The sequence below is a fragment of the Leuciscus leuciscus genome (assembly GCF_965113295.1).
Source record: "Leuciscus leuciscus genome assembly, chromosome: 21".
NCBI lineage: Eukaryota > Metazoa > Chordata > Actinopteri > Cypriniformes > Leuciscidae > Leuciscus > Leuciscus leuciscus.
This window is the reverse complement of record NC_138745.1, coordinates 3,164,436-3,179,305: the sequence shown is the minus strand read 5'-3', so window position 1 is coordinate 3,179,305 and position 14,870 is coordinate 3,164,436. Positions and strand designations below refer to the sequence as shown.

The following is a 14,870-nucleotide window of genomic DNA, read 5'->3' as shown; positions in this document are numbered from 1 at the left end:
GTGTCTGGATTGCCCCTTAATAAAGCTGCATTTGGATCTCCTCTTTGAGTCTCGGAGCAGTTTCGTGACAAGTATAATGTGTGTATATATATATATAGTAATATATACAGTACAGGCCAAAAGTTTAGACACATTACTATTTTTAATGTTTTTGAAAGAAGTTTCTTCTGCTCATCAAGCCTGCATTTATTTGATCAAAAATACAGGAAATAATGTGATATATTATTACAATTTAAAATAATTGGTTTTCAATTTATTATACTTTAAACTATCATTTATTTCTGTGATGCAAAGCTGAATTTTCATTAAAAATAGTAATGTTTCCAAACTTTTGGCCTGTACTGTAAATATATAAAATAAAATACAAACAATTGCAATAAATGAATTTCTGAACACAATCTGAGATCTGTGTTTCTGGTACAGCCAGACGTCCTTTCCTAAAGACTCATTAGTCGAGATCGAGTCCCGACGGATGGTGTCGGAGGAAGGAAAGAGGGATGATAAACGGATGTGGAAGTCCTGCAGTTCTGTGGCCCATACGAGAAGCACAGCAGAAGTCTCACACACACACACACACACACACACACACACACACGGCGAGGGTTTGGAGACAGTGGAGCCGCCGAGACGTGAGACACGAGCCAGACTGTATCAGGACGCTACTATCACAGTGTGTATTATTAGCACACTTCCACACCAGAGCTGTAGCTGTACACACACACACACACACACACACACGCCTGACGTCACCGCGGTCTCGGTTGTGTGAAAGCGTCTGAGAAGAGAAGATGCTGTGATACATGTTTAACTTGCATAAGTTTAATACTCTCATACGCTTTTAGAAGCCAATAATTCACATTGAAAATGGAATCATTCAATAAAATGTACAATTAAAGTCTTTGTACACAAATATTGCACAGGGATTGAAACATATGTATACTTGAAACTTTTTGGTTTACTATTTTTAGTCCACATCCCATTACCACTGCTTTGTATATTTTATAACATTTATTTAAAAAAAATATTTTTAGAAAAATATTTATTCAACATTTTTACATTTTCTTTATAAAGAAATTTCTGAATCATATGAGTTTTTTTAAACAAATATTGTTAAATATTAAAATATTTTTCTTTTTGGTTTACTATTTCTAGTCCACTTCCCAATAACACTGCTGTATTTTATAACATTTATTTTTAATATTTATTTAATTTAAATATATATATATATTTTTTTTTTAATCAACATTTTAACATTTTATTTATTAAGACATTTCAGAATCATACAATAAAAGATTTAAAAAAAAAGGTTTAAACAAATGTTTATTTTATATAAATATAATAATATTTTTCTTTTTGGTTTACTATTTTTAGTTTACACTTCCCAATAACACTGCTGTTGGACAATTTTATGCAATTTATTTTTTATTTTACAAATATTCTTTATTTAATTTTTATCAAATGTTACATTTTGTTTATAAAGAAATTCTGGAACAATAAAATGTACAATAAAAGTCTTTGTAAACAAATATTGCACAGGGGTAGAATTCCATGAACATTTTTAAATATTAAAATATATTAATCCCATTAACCACAAAGCTGGCCAGTGTAACCCTGCACACACACTCATTTTCCATATGTTTTAATAGTTTATTGCGTTAACTTGTTTGGGGCCCGCCACCCAAACAGAAGGTTTTCAAAGCTAACACACACGGACTAAGAGCCACAAAACATTTAAAAATGCACAATGATCCCAAATAATCCTAATTAGATTATGCAATGATCACAATGTGCCCTGTTTCTGCATATGCCAGCATGAGGAACAGAACGACTACTAATCTCAGGCAGGATCTGTGTGAAACTGAAAGGTCACGGTGAAGGAGAGAGGACATCTCGATCCCCTTCACACACTCGTTCTACTCCTGCGGGAGAACACAGGGACACAGTGTGTTCCCGCTCGGAGGGAAGATGAACCTGAATGTCCATGTTTTTCCACGGCTCGCACCTTCAGTTCTCTCAGCGCTAACGAAATCTGGCACACGATTCCTCACGTCGTGCAGATCCAAAAACTAAACTTATGCATCGAATATTTTTAGGAATTTTAAGATTAAAATAAAAGTTGAAATATGATCATTTTATAATTACAGGTGTAATTTTACACGGTCTGATTTGTATTTCATTCGTTTAACATTTACACTACCAGTCAAAGGGAACATTTCTTATTATTATGATATTATTACATTTTTGCTGATTCATATTTTTGTAGAAACTGTCGATATGCGCTACCACTCAAAAGTTTGGCGTAGTACGATTTTTTAAAAAGAAATTAGTACATTTATTCAGCAAAGATGCATTAAATTGATCAAAAATGACATTTATAATGTTACAAAATATTCAGTTTTAAATAAATGCTGTTCTTTTGTTCTTTCTATTCATCAAAGAATCCTGAAAAATAAAATGCATCACGGTTTCCACAGAAATATGAACTGTTTTCAACACTGATAATAATCATAAATGTTTCTTGAGCATCAAATCATCATATTAGAGTGATTTCTGAAGGATCATGTGACACTGAAGACTGGAGTAATGATGCTGAAAATTCAGCTTTGATCACAGGAATAAATTACAGTTTACTATATATTCACATAGAAAACTGTTATTTTACATTATAATAATATATCACAATATTACTGTTTTTACTGTGTTTTTAATCAAACAAATGCAGCCATGGTGAGCAGAAGATACTTTTTTTTAAACATTAATTACTCCAAACTTTTCACTTGTAGTGCATAATTTATGATGTATTTTTAAATATTTAAAATAAATGTTAAAATTTTTCATCAAACATACAATTTTTATTCTAAAGAAATTTTGGAACAATAGTTGTTAGAACAATAATACAGTTATTCAAATTATGGCTGACATAAATGAGGTTTGCACTTTTTTTTTTTTGCTGAAAATTACAAACCAATCATTTTCAGAAAAAAAAAAAAAAAAAAAAAAAAATTGCAGACCTCTTTTATGCTAGATCATTTCAAGTGACAATGATAATAAGCAGAACCAAAAGATACAGAAAAGCTAATTTTGCACAAAGTTTGCAAAGCATAAACATTAATTATGTAAGGTACAACACGGGCATTAGTTTAAAAAAACAAAATCCTTGTTGTTTTTTGTTTTTGTTTTTTTATTGTCAGTATAAAGTATAGAGTAGCTCCTGCATGACCTCTCGCTGCAAGCCTCACACACACATTTCCTCTGAAATAACACTGCGTTTCTGCACTCATTTCTTTAAAAGGAACCCTAATGTTTGCTTGAGAGTGCTGAAGGCTGTAACGAAAAAAGAAATGGCCAAAACTTCTTTAGAAGGACTAAACACTCTAAATGGTGTGCACTTATAAAGCAGCGTGAAAGCAGGGAAAGTGCTAAAAGAAGACAAACAACGAACAGGTACAGATGAGTGTTGGGAAAGAGGTCCATTGAAAGCTCACTCACCGCCGTGGTTTAGTGTGTGTGTGTGTGTGTGTGTGTGTGTGTGTGTGTGTGTGTGTGTGTGTGTGTGTGTGTGTGTGTGTGTGTGTGTGTGTGTGTGTGTGTGTGTGGGTGTGTGTGTGTGTGTGTGTGTGTGTGTGTGTGTGTGGGTGTGTGTGTGTGGGTGTGTGTGGGTGTGTGTGTGTGGGTGTGTGTCTGTTCAAACCAAGAACACCATTTGCAAACCTGCATCTATTAAAGATCTGCTGGTCTAAACATCTGATCCAAGATCAGCTCTTAAATCACCTCGTGTTCAATACAAGCTCAGCTGAATCCACAGCATTTGTGACAATGCACGCAATTATAAAAAAATATATATATTTTTTACAATTTACAGAGGAATTGAAAATTTAAGCAATGAATATGAATGTGGCCAATTCTTGGAGGAATCACATTTATTATTTTATAAAATCTCTTTAATTCTGTTCAAATGTGTTATTTGAGCTGCACAGCTGTTTAAATCATCATTACATTTTGCTAATTGCTATTTCTAGTTTTCTATTCAAAGTAGGTCTAAAATTCTACATCTAACAATTGCATTTTTATGAGAGCAGTAACTGTAAAGGTGGGTTATTAATGTAATATTATTTCTATGTCCAGACGAGTGAATGGGTTAACTTACCAGCTAACTTTATTTAGTGATTTTAGACTTGGGCTTTAAAAGCATTTTTTTAGAATGTAATGTTTACATTTGAACTTGAATTTTTAGCACAGATCAATTCTTACATATTGTGTATCGCCATTCAGCCCCTTAAAAATATGAGATATGATTTTTGGTTCATATCACCCAGCCCTTCATCGTATTAGCATGGAAAAGGTGAAAAAGTGACTTGTGTTGTGTGTGTATATATATATATAAATTACAAAAACATGCAACAAAATTACCAAAATTAAAATGTTATATATATATGTATATGTGTGTGTGTGTGTGTGTGTGTGTGTGTGTGTGTGTGTGTGTGTGTGTGTGTGTGTGTGTGTGTGTGTGTGTGTGTGTGTGTATAAAAATGACAAAAACATGCAACAAAATGACTAAAATTAAAATGAAAACATAAAAATAAAAACTAATTTAAAAAAGCTATAGTAATAGTTTCTCTCTTAAACTAAAATAACACTGGTTAGGAGTGCTACCGTACACATCAGTGTTTATATCCAAACTATAATTATTTTGTGTGGTTGACGGTTTTGAAAATAGCCTATATTATGGTCATTAAGGCCTCGTTTACGCTGCAGGTCTTGATGCCCAATTCTGATTTGTTGTCTATATCCGAATTTTTTCACCGTCCGTTTACACGTTCTTTCAACTGTGACCTATATCCGATTCATGTGTTTACACTTGCCATACTATCTGAAACATCGCGCATGCTTAAAGGGTTAAATTCTCTTGCACAGATGGGCGGACGCGAAATATGCTTGATGCTAGCTCTGCGATATATACGAAATTCGCCAAACATCACCATGATTTTGAGGCGAAGGAGGATGAAAAGTGCCATCATTGCACACATGCTTCAGTTATTGTGTGTGAGAGAGATCTCAGGACTGGCGGGAGCATATTGTGTTTAAATATTGGCTTTAACGAGGAGCAGTGGGTCAGAAATTTTGTTGTGTACAACAAGATGTTGTGTCATCGTTTGTCCACATTCCTCTCCTACGCGACACGACGTGTCCATCCGTCCCTTTGCAGACGCGCGTCGGGGGTTTCTCTCGCCATTAAACCACGGAGACGTCGCCTAATGCCTCAGAAAACCCGATCTGCCTGTTTACATGACAGTCGCATTGGCACATATCCGATTTATTTCCACATATGAATGAGGCCTGAAATCGATCTCGAAATATCCGAATGCATGCGTTTTTTTCCTGTTTACACGGTCATAGAACACATCCGATCTGTGTCACATGTGAGCAAAAAAAAAATCGGAATTGGGTCACATTTCACAGACAGTGTAAACGAGGCCTAAATGGCTTTCCTGAGGTAAATGTTGTGTGACATTGTTCTCCAGCTGTTTTATTGACCTCTTTCCGCGGATGAAAAACACTGATTGATCGATATTGTGTATGAGGAATATACATTTCGGTAAGTTGTACTGTACGTATCTTTCAACATTGTTCATTCGTGTTTATTTACTATTAGCTAGTAGAGATGATCGGTTCACGTGCCGCTAGACCAACCTCAACACTGAGAATGAATAAATAAACGCCTATTTCTCCAGATTCGCGCTTATCAGTCATCCACAAATCACAGCACTTTCATAATAGCCATAGCGATTTCAATTTTATTTATTGTTCAGCATTACTTGAGTATTTTATAATCTGCATGGCTGAATGATGTCTTCTTATCTGAGTAACCATTAATGAATGACGGAGTATTTTAAGATAATCCATGCAATCACTCCCGTGTGATAATCGAATCCAGATTAAGATAACTCAATACAATATTTCAACTTTCCACATCCACCCCAGACCGTTTACCTTCAGGAGTTAGAAGTAGGCCTACAAGGACCACTGTACTGTCCTCTTAAATCAGTCAGACGGCGGGAGTGGAAGGGGCATCGAGCGGGATTCTTTAGGTGTCGATTTTAAGTCTCTTTTTAATGATAGGCCTTACGCATCTGTCAATCATCCCCGCTTGCTATTTGGGAAATGAACCCAGCGCTATATGATTGGTCGAACTCCGCTTATTTTGCTGTAGCTTGATTTGAGGACTGCGCGTGCACAGAGGCGTCACCAGGTTTTTGCGTAGTTTAGAGTGAAAAATCGTACCAGGGTACTTTGAGGTCAAAATGCGTACAATGTACAGTTTGGCAGGTCTGCTAAAGCAACTGTGATGTGTGAACTGGTGTGAAGTTTACCATTTAACTTCCTGTGAGCCATCTAGAAGTGTTTAAAGTGCTCATGTTATGCTATTTTAAAGGTTTCTCGTTTCGTTTTGGATTCTCCGTAACAGGATTTGAGACTGGAATTGCTGACGACTCCTTTCGGCAGTTCATAATCAAATAATTCTTTAGGAGACAATAACTTTTTTTGTCATGAGCTTTGGTCTTTAAAACTCTGCAAACCTTTTACATTCACTATATACACATGCACTGCATTAAAGGTAATATTCACATTTTGTCTCACGTTTATATCCACATGTTCTATTCCATTTTCTCTTATCTTTTCAGTAACAATGGTCACAATAAAATCACACTGGCAAACATTCAGACCATTCAGAGTCAACTATGATGAAAAAAGATTTTAACTGAAACTTTAAACTCTTCTCAGGAGTCATCTGTAATTTCAGGAATAGTTCCAGACAGCAATGCTGGACTGATTCAAGGAATCAGAAATAAATATAAAATATTTTCTTTATCTCATCTAATTTTAACCCCAGGTAACTCCACTGAAGAGAGAGAGAGAGAGAGGTCACTTCTCCTAAGTGGACTAAAGTTCTTCTGATTGTTCTGGGTTTCTCTCTTGTTTTTGCTCTCAAAACGTTGTCAAAACACGCCAAAACGGTATTTATTGTTTGAATTTCATACTAAAATTGACAGAATCTGAGAGCTACGATTTTTTTTTATATCATAAGTAACCTGCTCTGTCTTGTCTGTCGGTCTCCGTGTCCTCTTTGCTTCGCGATCGTTCAGTGCGTGAGAAGATGGATGTGTGGCGTGAGAGCGTGTGAAAAGTGTCGATCGCGTGAGTCTCACGGTGAACGACTGAAGAGTTGGCAGCTCTGCCACTGTAAGTGCTCACTGTAACCCAAACTGAAGCTTTTTTTAAAGAAAAGGATGGATTTGTGGTAATCAACATTTTCCCAGACAGCAACATAGCGTCGGCCCAGATCCGGCCCACATCTGGTACGCGCTGAATCCACATGTGCCAGATGTGGGCCGGATCTGGGCCGACACTAAGTTGCTGTCTGATCCGCCACATGTATGCTGTCGATTGAGATTAACTCGAATTGAACCCGGAAGATTCCTTTAAAAGCATCCCACTTGTACACGCTTTTAGTTCCTGCACCTACCATGACGGGATAACTGGTTCATGTTAACCAGCCCAAAACTGGCCACTTCCCCTACATCTGTCTCACACAGATCCTGGATCAGACTTTGAAAAATTAATAACTCCCTTAGCAGCACAACCTGACAGCAAAACAACCAGCCTTGTCCATAAACCCGATCCACCAGGGAAAAGGGACAAAGAAGCCACCCAGAGAGAGTGATTCTGATAATACGCAGCTTAAAGATTAGTCGATCCCACAATGCACCTGGCACACAATGGCACACAGATCTGTATTATCCACAATGACAGCCCAGCTCAGCATGACAGATGACTCATATTCACAGATAATAAAGTCATTTCACAGATGCAGTGAAGTAGAGGAAGGGAAATCTCTTGAGATACCATGTGTTAATGTGACGTGGTGCGAAAAAAATATCCAAGTATAGCCTACATTCGGTGACTGAAATATGAATTATGAATGTGTAAGATCATTTTGATGTCGTAAGTGTAGTTATGAGATATTTCGAAGATAGACCGCACTGGGTTAACATTGCCAAAGCAATGACACCTCATGAAGTCACAATTAAAGTTGTAAAGTGATTAAATTTACACTAGTAACACTTTACAATAAGGTCCCATTGGTTAATGCAGTAAGTCACATTAACTAACAATGAGCAATACATTTTGTTACAGTGTTTATTCGTCTTTGTGAACGTCAGTTAATAAAATACAGTTCATTGTTAGTTCATGTCAGCTCAGGTTCATTAACTAATATGGTAATACTTTACAATTAGGTCAAATTAATGCATTAACTAACAATTAGGGATGAACCGATATGAACATTTTGGCCGATACCGATATCCGATAATTCTTTAGATTTGAAAGCCGATAACCGATACATTTCTTTTAATAATTTTTGAGAGCCTGATTACAAAAACAAAAGTCTCACCATTAAAAGCCATGTCCCAAACACATAATTATAACATTCTCATTATAATTTTATGTAGCCGATATGACAGACTTGCGCTGCACATGTTGCACTTTACTGTATCTTCCTTTTTTAAAGTGATTCCAATCATATTTCAAGCAATTTAAACCCATCATGTTGAACAGTGGCATCTGAAGTGTCTCAGCTGAAGGAAATAATACATTATTTATATAATAATTTATTATTATGTTCATGTTAGTTGTCAGTGCATTAAGTAATGTTAAAAGAACAACTTTTGATTTTAATAATGTATAAGTAAATGTTGAAATTAGATTAGCAAATGCTAATTTTCATTGTTAGTTCATGTTAACAAATGGAACACACATTTAAAATGTAGTTTTTCTCTTCTAAAAACGTATAAAAAAATATTGATGACTCATCCTGCACTACACAGATTTGCGTCCAATCAAATGCTCTCTAAAATGAGCGTGCCCCTCCCACAAACTAGCAAGTAGGAAGTATCACCATTGCTGTGATGAAACCCAAACTACATGTTTCAGAAGAAAATGCATTGACACACACAGGAAATAAATCTGAAAATCAAATGATTTCATGGGGTTTTTCCATTTAGGCATGTGCAAAACTATAAATTTTAATAATCATGTAGTCGGTGGGTTGTCTGAATGACTAGTCAGTGTTAAGTTAGTATAATTAGGCTGTGTCATGCATAGCAGCCCGCCGTCAGAAGTGTTTCTGAGGGATTCATGCAAATCCTTCAATAACAGCCTCTTTGAGAACATAACAAACAATTAATAAGAAGAATTTATAATAAGAAAACACATCTTATATGACTTTTATTTCAAAAGAGGCCTACTCACGCAAGTCCTGGAACCATGAAATAAAGCTATAACTGCCCATAAAAAAACTATAAAAATACTCCCTTCTGTGACTTCTTTTATACTTTAGATTAGAATTGCATCTGTGCTACAACAACACTTTTTACATTGTCATAACATATCATTTTTGTGACTTCAGTTCTTCTGTGCAAGAGCAATCCGTACAGCATTCTCAATGGTTTACAAATGTTTTTAATATTGAGACTGCGAGAGGACAACCGAAGTCGGACTAATGTTTATAAATGTTATGCAAGAAAGACATGCTCAGATAACCGCGTTGCGTGAGAAACACAGAGTCATGATAAATATAAACCTGATGTTGATAGTCCCTTCAGGTTGAAGAGACGCAGCGATAGTGACTCACCACATTCCAGAAGAAAGGATTGAAGATGATCGCAATGACAGCCACGCAGAACCTGGGCTCTGTCAGGTCCATTAACCTCGACAGCTCTGTCAACACGGACACGTCCATCTGAGGAGAGAAACACACCACCAAACAGAACAAAAGTGTGTAAGTGTGCACTTTTAGGATATTATAGGTCAAATACAGAACATGCATACCTGCAAACTCATCGCTGGTCTGACATTGAAATAGGCCAGTCACGTGATTCATGCAAATCAAGTTTTATTTATTTTTATATGGCAAATATAAAAAAGCAATATTTTATGGTATTTTCTTTTCATCTAACCTCTGTATGAGGCCTAATAAAGCAGTGTTTATACTTTGTGTAAGGGGTATTCACACATTATACACGTGATTCATGCAAATTGAGGGGTTTTTTTATATAATAATTGATTATTTATTATTATGTACATGTTAGCTGTCATTGCATTAAGTAATGTTAAAAGATACAACTTTTGATTGTAATACTGTATAGGTAAATGTTGAAATTAGATTAGCAAATGCTAATTTTCATTGTTAGTTCATGTTAACAAATGAAACACACATTTAAAATGTAGTTTTTCTCCTCTAAAAATGTACAAAAAATATTGATGACTCATCCTGCACTACACAGATTTGCGTCCAATCAAATGCTCTTTAAAATGAGAATGCCCCTCCCACAAACTAGCAAGTAGGAAGTATCGTGGTTCATTGCTGTGATGAAACCCAAACTGATGCTGCGTCCCAATTTGCATACTATCCGTCCTAAATAGTATGCGAAACTAGAATTAATACGTCCCAAATCGTAGTATGTTGAAATGAGTATTCCAAAGATACCCGGATGGTCTACTATTTCCGGTTAGAATTCGAAGTGCAGATCAATGCACACTCTAACGGCTAATATTGCCCACAACCCATTGCGTGCGGGAGGGAGGAGCTTTGCGGTGATGGTGGTGATGTAAAGGCAGTCGGATGCAGCAGCGGAGATGCGCCCTCAGTTTTTAAGTGTAAGAATTCAAATGTTTAACCCTAATTAAAGTTAAACTAATATTAATGGGTTTATGTTGTGCCAAAAAAGTACCATGTTTATCTTGTAGGGTCCGATGAAGATACTGAGCGCCTCATTGCAGGCTACAAAACAATAAATAAAAAGGCTCTAGTACAGTGTCATGCAAGTGTCTTTTTTATGTATTTCTTTTTATGTTTCTGTCTGACTTATTTGTAGTAATACTGTGGCTGTACAAATGTTAACTTTATCAGTCCAACCAAAGAAACATGGTTACTACACTTTTACTATAGTAAAAGCATGGTTCATATAAAATAGCAATATTTTATGGTATTTTCTTTTCATCTAACCTCTTATTTCTGCTCCTCCATAAGCGCCACCTACTGTCAGAGATTAGTATTTTCATTCAGCCTTTCTGCCGTTTTGGTTCAGACCAGTTATATATAACACACATAGTCAGTTATTAGGCTGAAACATGAGATTTATCAATTTTTAACTTTTTTTTTTTGTCAAAAACTTGTATTATGTGAACTATAAAGTTCTTTAAATCAGTTTTTTTTTTCACATTTTATGTTGCCATAGACATTGGTGTTGCTTCAACACATAAACAGCATGTGCTTTTAATCTAATATCTGAATTTTACAACACATAAAACTGTGTTGTCGCTCATTTATAGCATAACTTTAGCAGTTTACGTCACTTCACATTTCATAAAACTTGTGTTGTGTGCATTTGTGAAGATTATCATGATGAACAAAATGTGTCAAGAATCAAACTTTTCTTGGTCACTGCAACAAAGCCAAACCAAAAATCCTATTGACTTCTTGTCGAGGGCATTACAATCATAACATGCTGATTGAGCAACTTTATTTTCTTCAGATCTGAACGTTACATTTGATCATTTTAGCAGGGATTATATAAAGAGACGTGCCCTGTATTAATTACAGTGGTAGTTTTCACAACTAGACAAATAAATGCAATTAAATCAATTTTATCTATCACCCACATTTACGCAGAAGACTTAATTTAGTTGCATCCAGCATTTTATTCCCTGAGGATTCTAGTGTTATGCAACAAACTGTGATTTATTGACGCCATCAAGTACAAAAGGGCATTAGAAAGGAACAAAGCGGCCTTTGAAACACTTTCTGTGTGAAGACTGCTCGTTGTTTATGGAAAGAGGGGCTGATATTGCCCTGAGCGATGTCTCCTCCTCTAGTCTCAGTAACACACATTAGATAGGCCAACAACAGAAAAGCCCATTGACTGCGTTTACATGCACAACTGATTTCAAATTAATCTGAATTTGCCCGTGGTCTAATTATGTAATGTAACACTGACTGCTAAAACAGAGTAAACTGCTTAAACTCTGACTGGCATATATTCCTGGTCCAACACACCCGTCTGGAAGTTTAAGACCAGGAGCCTGGTTTATTACCGTTGCGTTCGCACAAAACAGGCCCTGAAAGAGCCGTACGCCACTTCCGATAAGTTGTGATTTATAAAATCAAACTTGACGGGAAAATGTGCGCACATGCACGAGAAGTTTGCCGACACCGATGCTGATCTGAGGGACTGATGAAGGAAAACCACTTTAAATCTTCATTATGAGTCCTAATCATAAATACAGTGCATGTTCACAATTTAAATAAATAAAAGAATGATTTAAACAATGTTTTATATTTGATATATATACATTTAGATTAAATATGCCATTCGCATTAATGGAGTTGAGCACTTAAATTACATCAAATCATTACAGAGAAGTTACATAAATATGAATATTTATAGTGGATGCGCTGCGTTCGAACACTTTTTTTAAATGTTTTAATGTTTGCTCAGCGCAGAACTCGTGATCTGAGAAAATATTGTCACGCAAATAATGATCAATAATGCACAGTAAGGCCTGTTTACATAAAAAATATAGAGCAATTGAAAATAATATTTAGCCAGTGGAAAATATTCAGAAAAACTTTCTCTGAAATGTATTATATACTATTTGATTTATTTATTCAAAAACAAGGCGAAGATAGGCTACTAAATTCTTTTTAGCAATGTAATGTGCCGCACATCTGTATCTCATATTTTCCTAATGTCTTTTACTGTTAAACATGGTATATCACGTGGATGAATATGCATATGCAAATGATATGCAGATGAGGATATGCATAGTAAAACGAGGCGCTGTAAGCTCATATATGGTTATTTCGGGCAGGAGACAACATAACGTGCGCACAATCTTCCGCTGACTGGGATTTATAAAGGGAATTTTGCGCAGGTTCTGGCGTACGCCATTTATGGTTTTCGGGTGCAAGTACACTTTTAGTGAGGATCCTACACACAGTTTTATAAATGAGAGCCCTGGTTCAAGTCTGCAGGATTGGACACTCTTAACAATCATTTCATTCAAATATTTATTTATATGTGCAAATCTAAACACATGTAATTCTATGTGATATTAGATACAGAGACAGTGAAAACTGTCCTGAAAATATGTAATTTCGGCGACCAAAGATGAGTTTAAAAGGATACAATTATTGGGGACTTTAACTGTATAAACTATGCCCCTACTTCCACTCTGTTAAGCGTTTACTACGGTAAAGTTGGCTGAGTGGATTGGGTATTTGGAGCTGGTGCGAGTGAGTGGAGGCGGGGCAAATTTGCATATTCATAATATACACACATACTAAATGAAGCGTACACCAATAAGGGTGTAGAGTTACATTCAAGCTATTTTAAGGCATGAAGACATTTTTTTCACAGGAATTTTTTTTTTTTAAATATGTTATTTTGGTGATCAAAGATGAGTTGAAAAGGATCAGATTATTGACCGCAGGGGGACTTTGACTGTATAAGCTCCGCCCCTATATCTGTTCTGCAGCTGAAACTAAATCATCAGATTGTGATGATGACCCGTTGACAGCGCGTGCACAAACAATCAAAAGCACGTTAAACAATTACATTAGGAAAAAAATCGCACGACGCAACGCTGATGATCAACGAGCAGTGTGTTGCTGTTGCTGGAACTACAGGCTTCTGCAGTGAGATGATCTGACCTGACTGTAATCCACGTTATTCAAGCCTCCACAGCAGTCCAGTGCGAGGTTTCTGTCGAACAGCGACTCTGAATCAGACCAACAGTCTGCTCTCTTTCAGGAACATGCCACTGGCATTCAGAATAAACGACACACACTTTTATTACCGTAATTGGTGAGGAACTTTCAGCATGCAAAACACAGCGGACATGACAGTTTACCTTTGACCTGCTTCAGTCGCATGGAACTCTGGGAAATGGAGTTTTTAGTCAATCAAACGCTTGAGCACGATATAAAATCACACTGTTTTATGTAGGGATTTATTCACTTTGTTTTGTAATAGACTATTAGTTCACTCGTTGGAAGCACTGTATTGATGTTCATCATCCTGAGATTGAGATCGCATTGGTCTTTTTTTTTTTTTCTTGTATTTGTTTCAATAGCCTACTGAATTCAAATTGGTCTTCTTTCTTGTATCTATTTGCAAAACGAATTGTGTTTGGTCCTGTACACACTGGCCTCAGAAATATACATTTAATTTCTCTAAATGTTAAAATATTTTTTTTTTCATAATTATTATTTTACACCTACAGGCACTGGTAAATCTTTCAGTAGCCTAAATGCTAATATATATATTTTATTTATTTAGTTTTGTCGGTTCTCACCTGTCCTGGGGACCCCACACCACATGTCTCCCTCACCAGGTTTGAGAACCATTGGACTTTAGAGCAAAAGAAACAAATGTGGTAAATATTTTTTTCAAAAATGTCCCCCAAAATGCCTGATAAACATGATTTAAGTCCTGATCTCCTCTCCAGTGGACATGCATGAATCAATGCCCTGTTTTGTAAAGTCATATTTTACATTTACCCATAACATTGTCCTAAGATGTTGATTTATGACAAACAATTAGAAAATTAGTCAGATTTAAATGATTATTGCAAAATGTGGTTACACTTTATTTTAAGGTGACATTACATTATACTTACATAAATAGTAATATTAATTAACTACATAACTTAGAGTTATGGTTATGGGTTTGGTTTAGGGTTAGTTACTTGTAATTATACATAATTTACTGTTATAGTAATTACATGTAGTAACGTCACCTTAAAATAAA

The 14,870-nt window shown here is 35.7% G+C and overlaps 1 protein-coding gene across 1 annotated transcript in view; it reads right to left on the bottom strand.

Annotated features, from left to right (window-relative positions):
* Nucleotides 1–13,993, bottom strand: part of pemt (phosphatidylethanolamine N-methyltransferase) — an 84,713-nt gene extending 70,720 nt beyond the window's left edge. The window contains exons 1-2 of the mRNA XM_082152208.1: nt 13,772–13,993; nt 9,692–9,799 (exon numbers count right to left, since the gene is read on the bottom strand). Coding sequence (XP_082008334.1) covers nt 9,692–9,799 — 108 coding nt within the window. The 5' untranslated portion in view covers nt 13,772–13,993. The remainder of the gene's footprint in view (nt 1–9,691; nt 9,800–13,771) is intronic.
* Between the last annotated feature and the right edge of the window lie 877 nt (nt 13,994–14,870).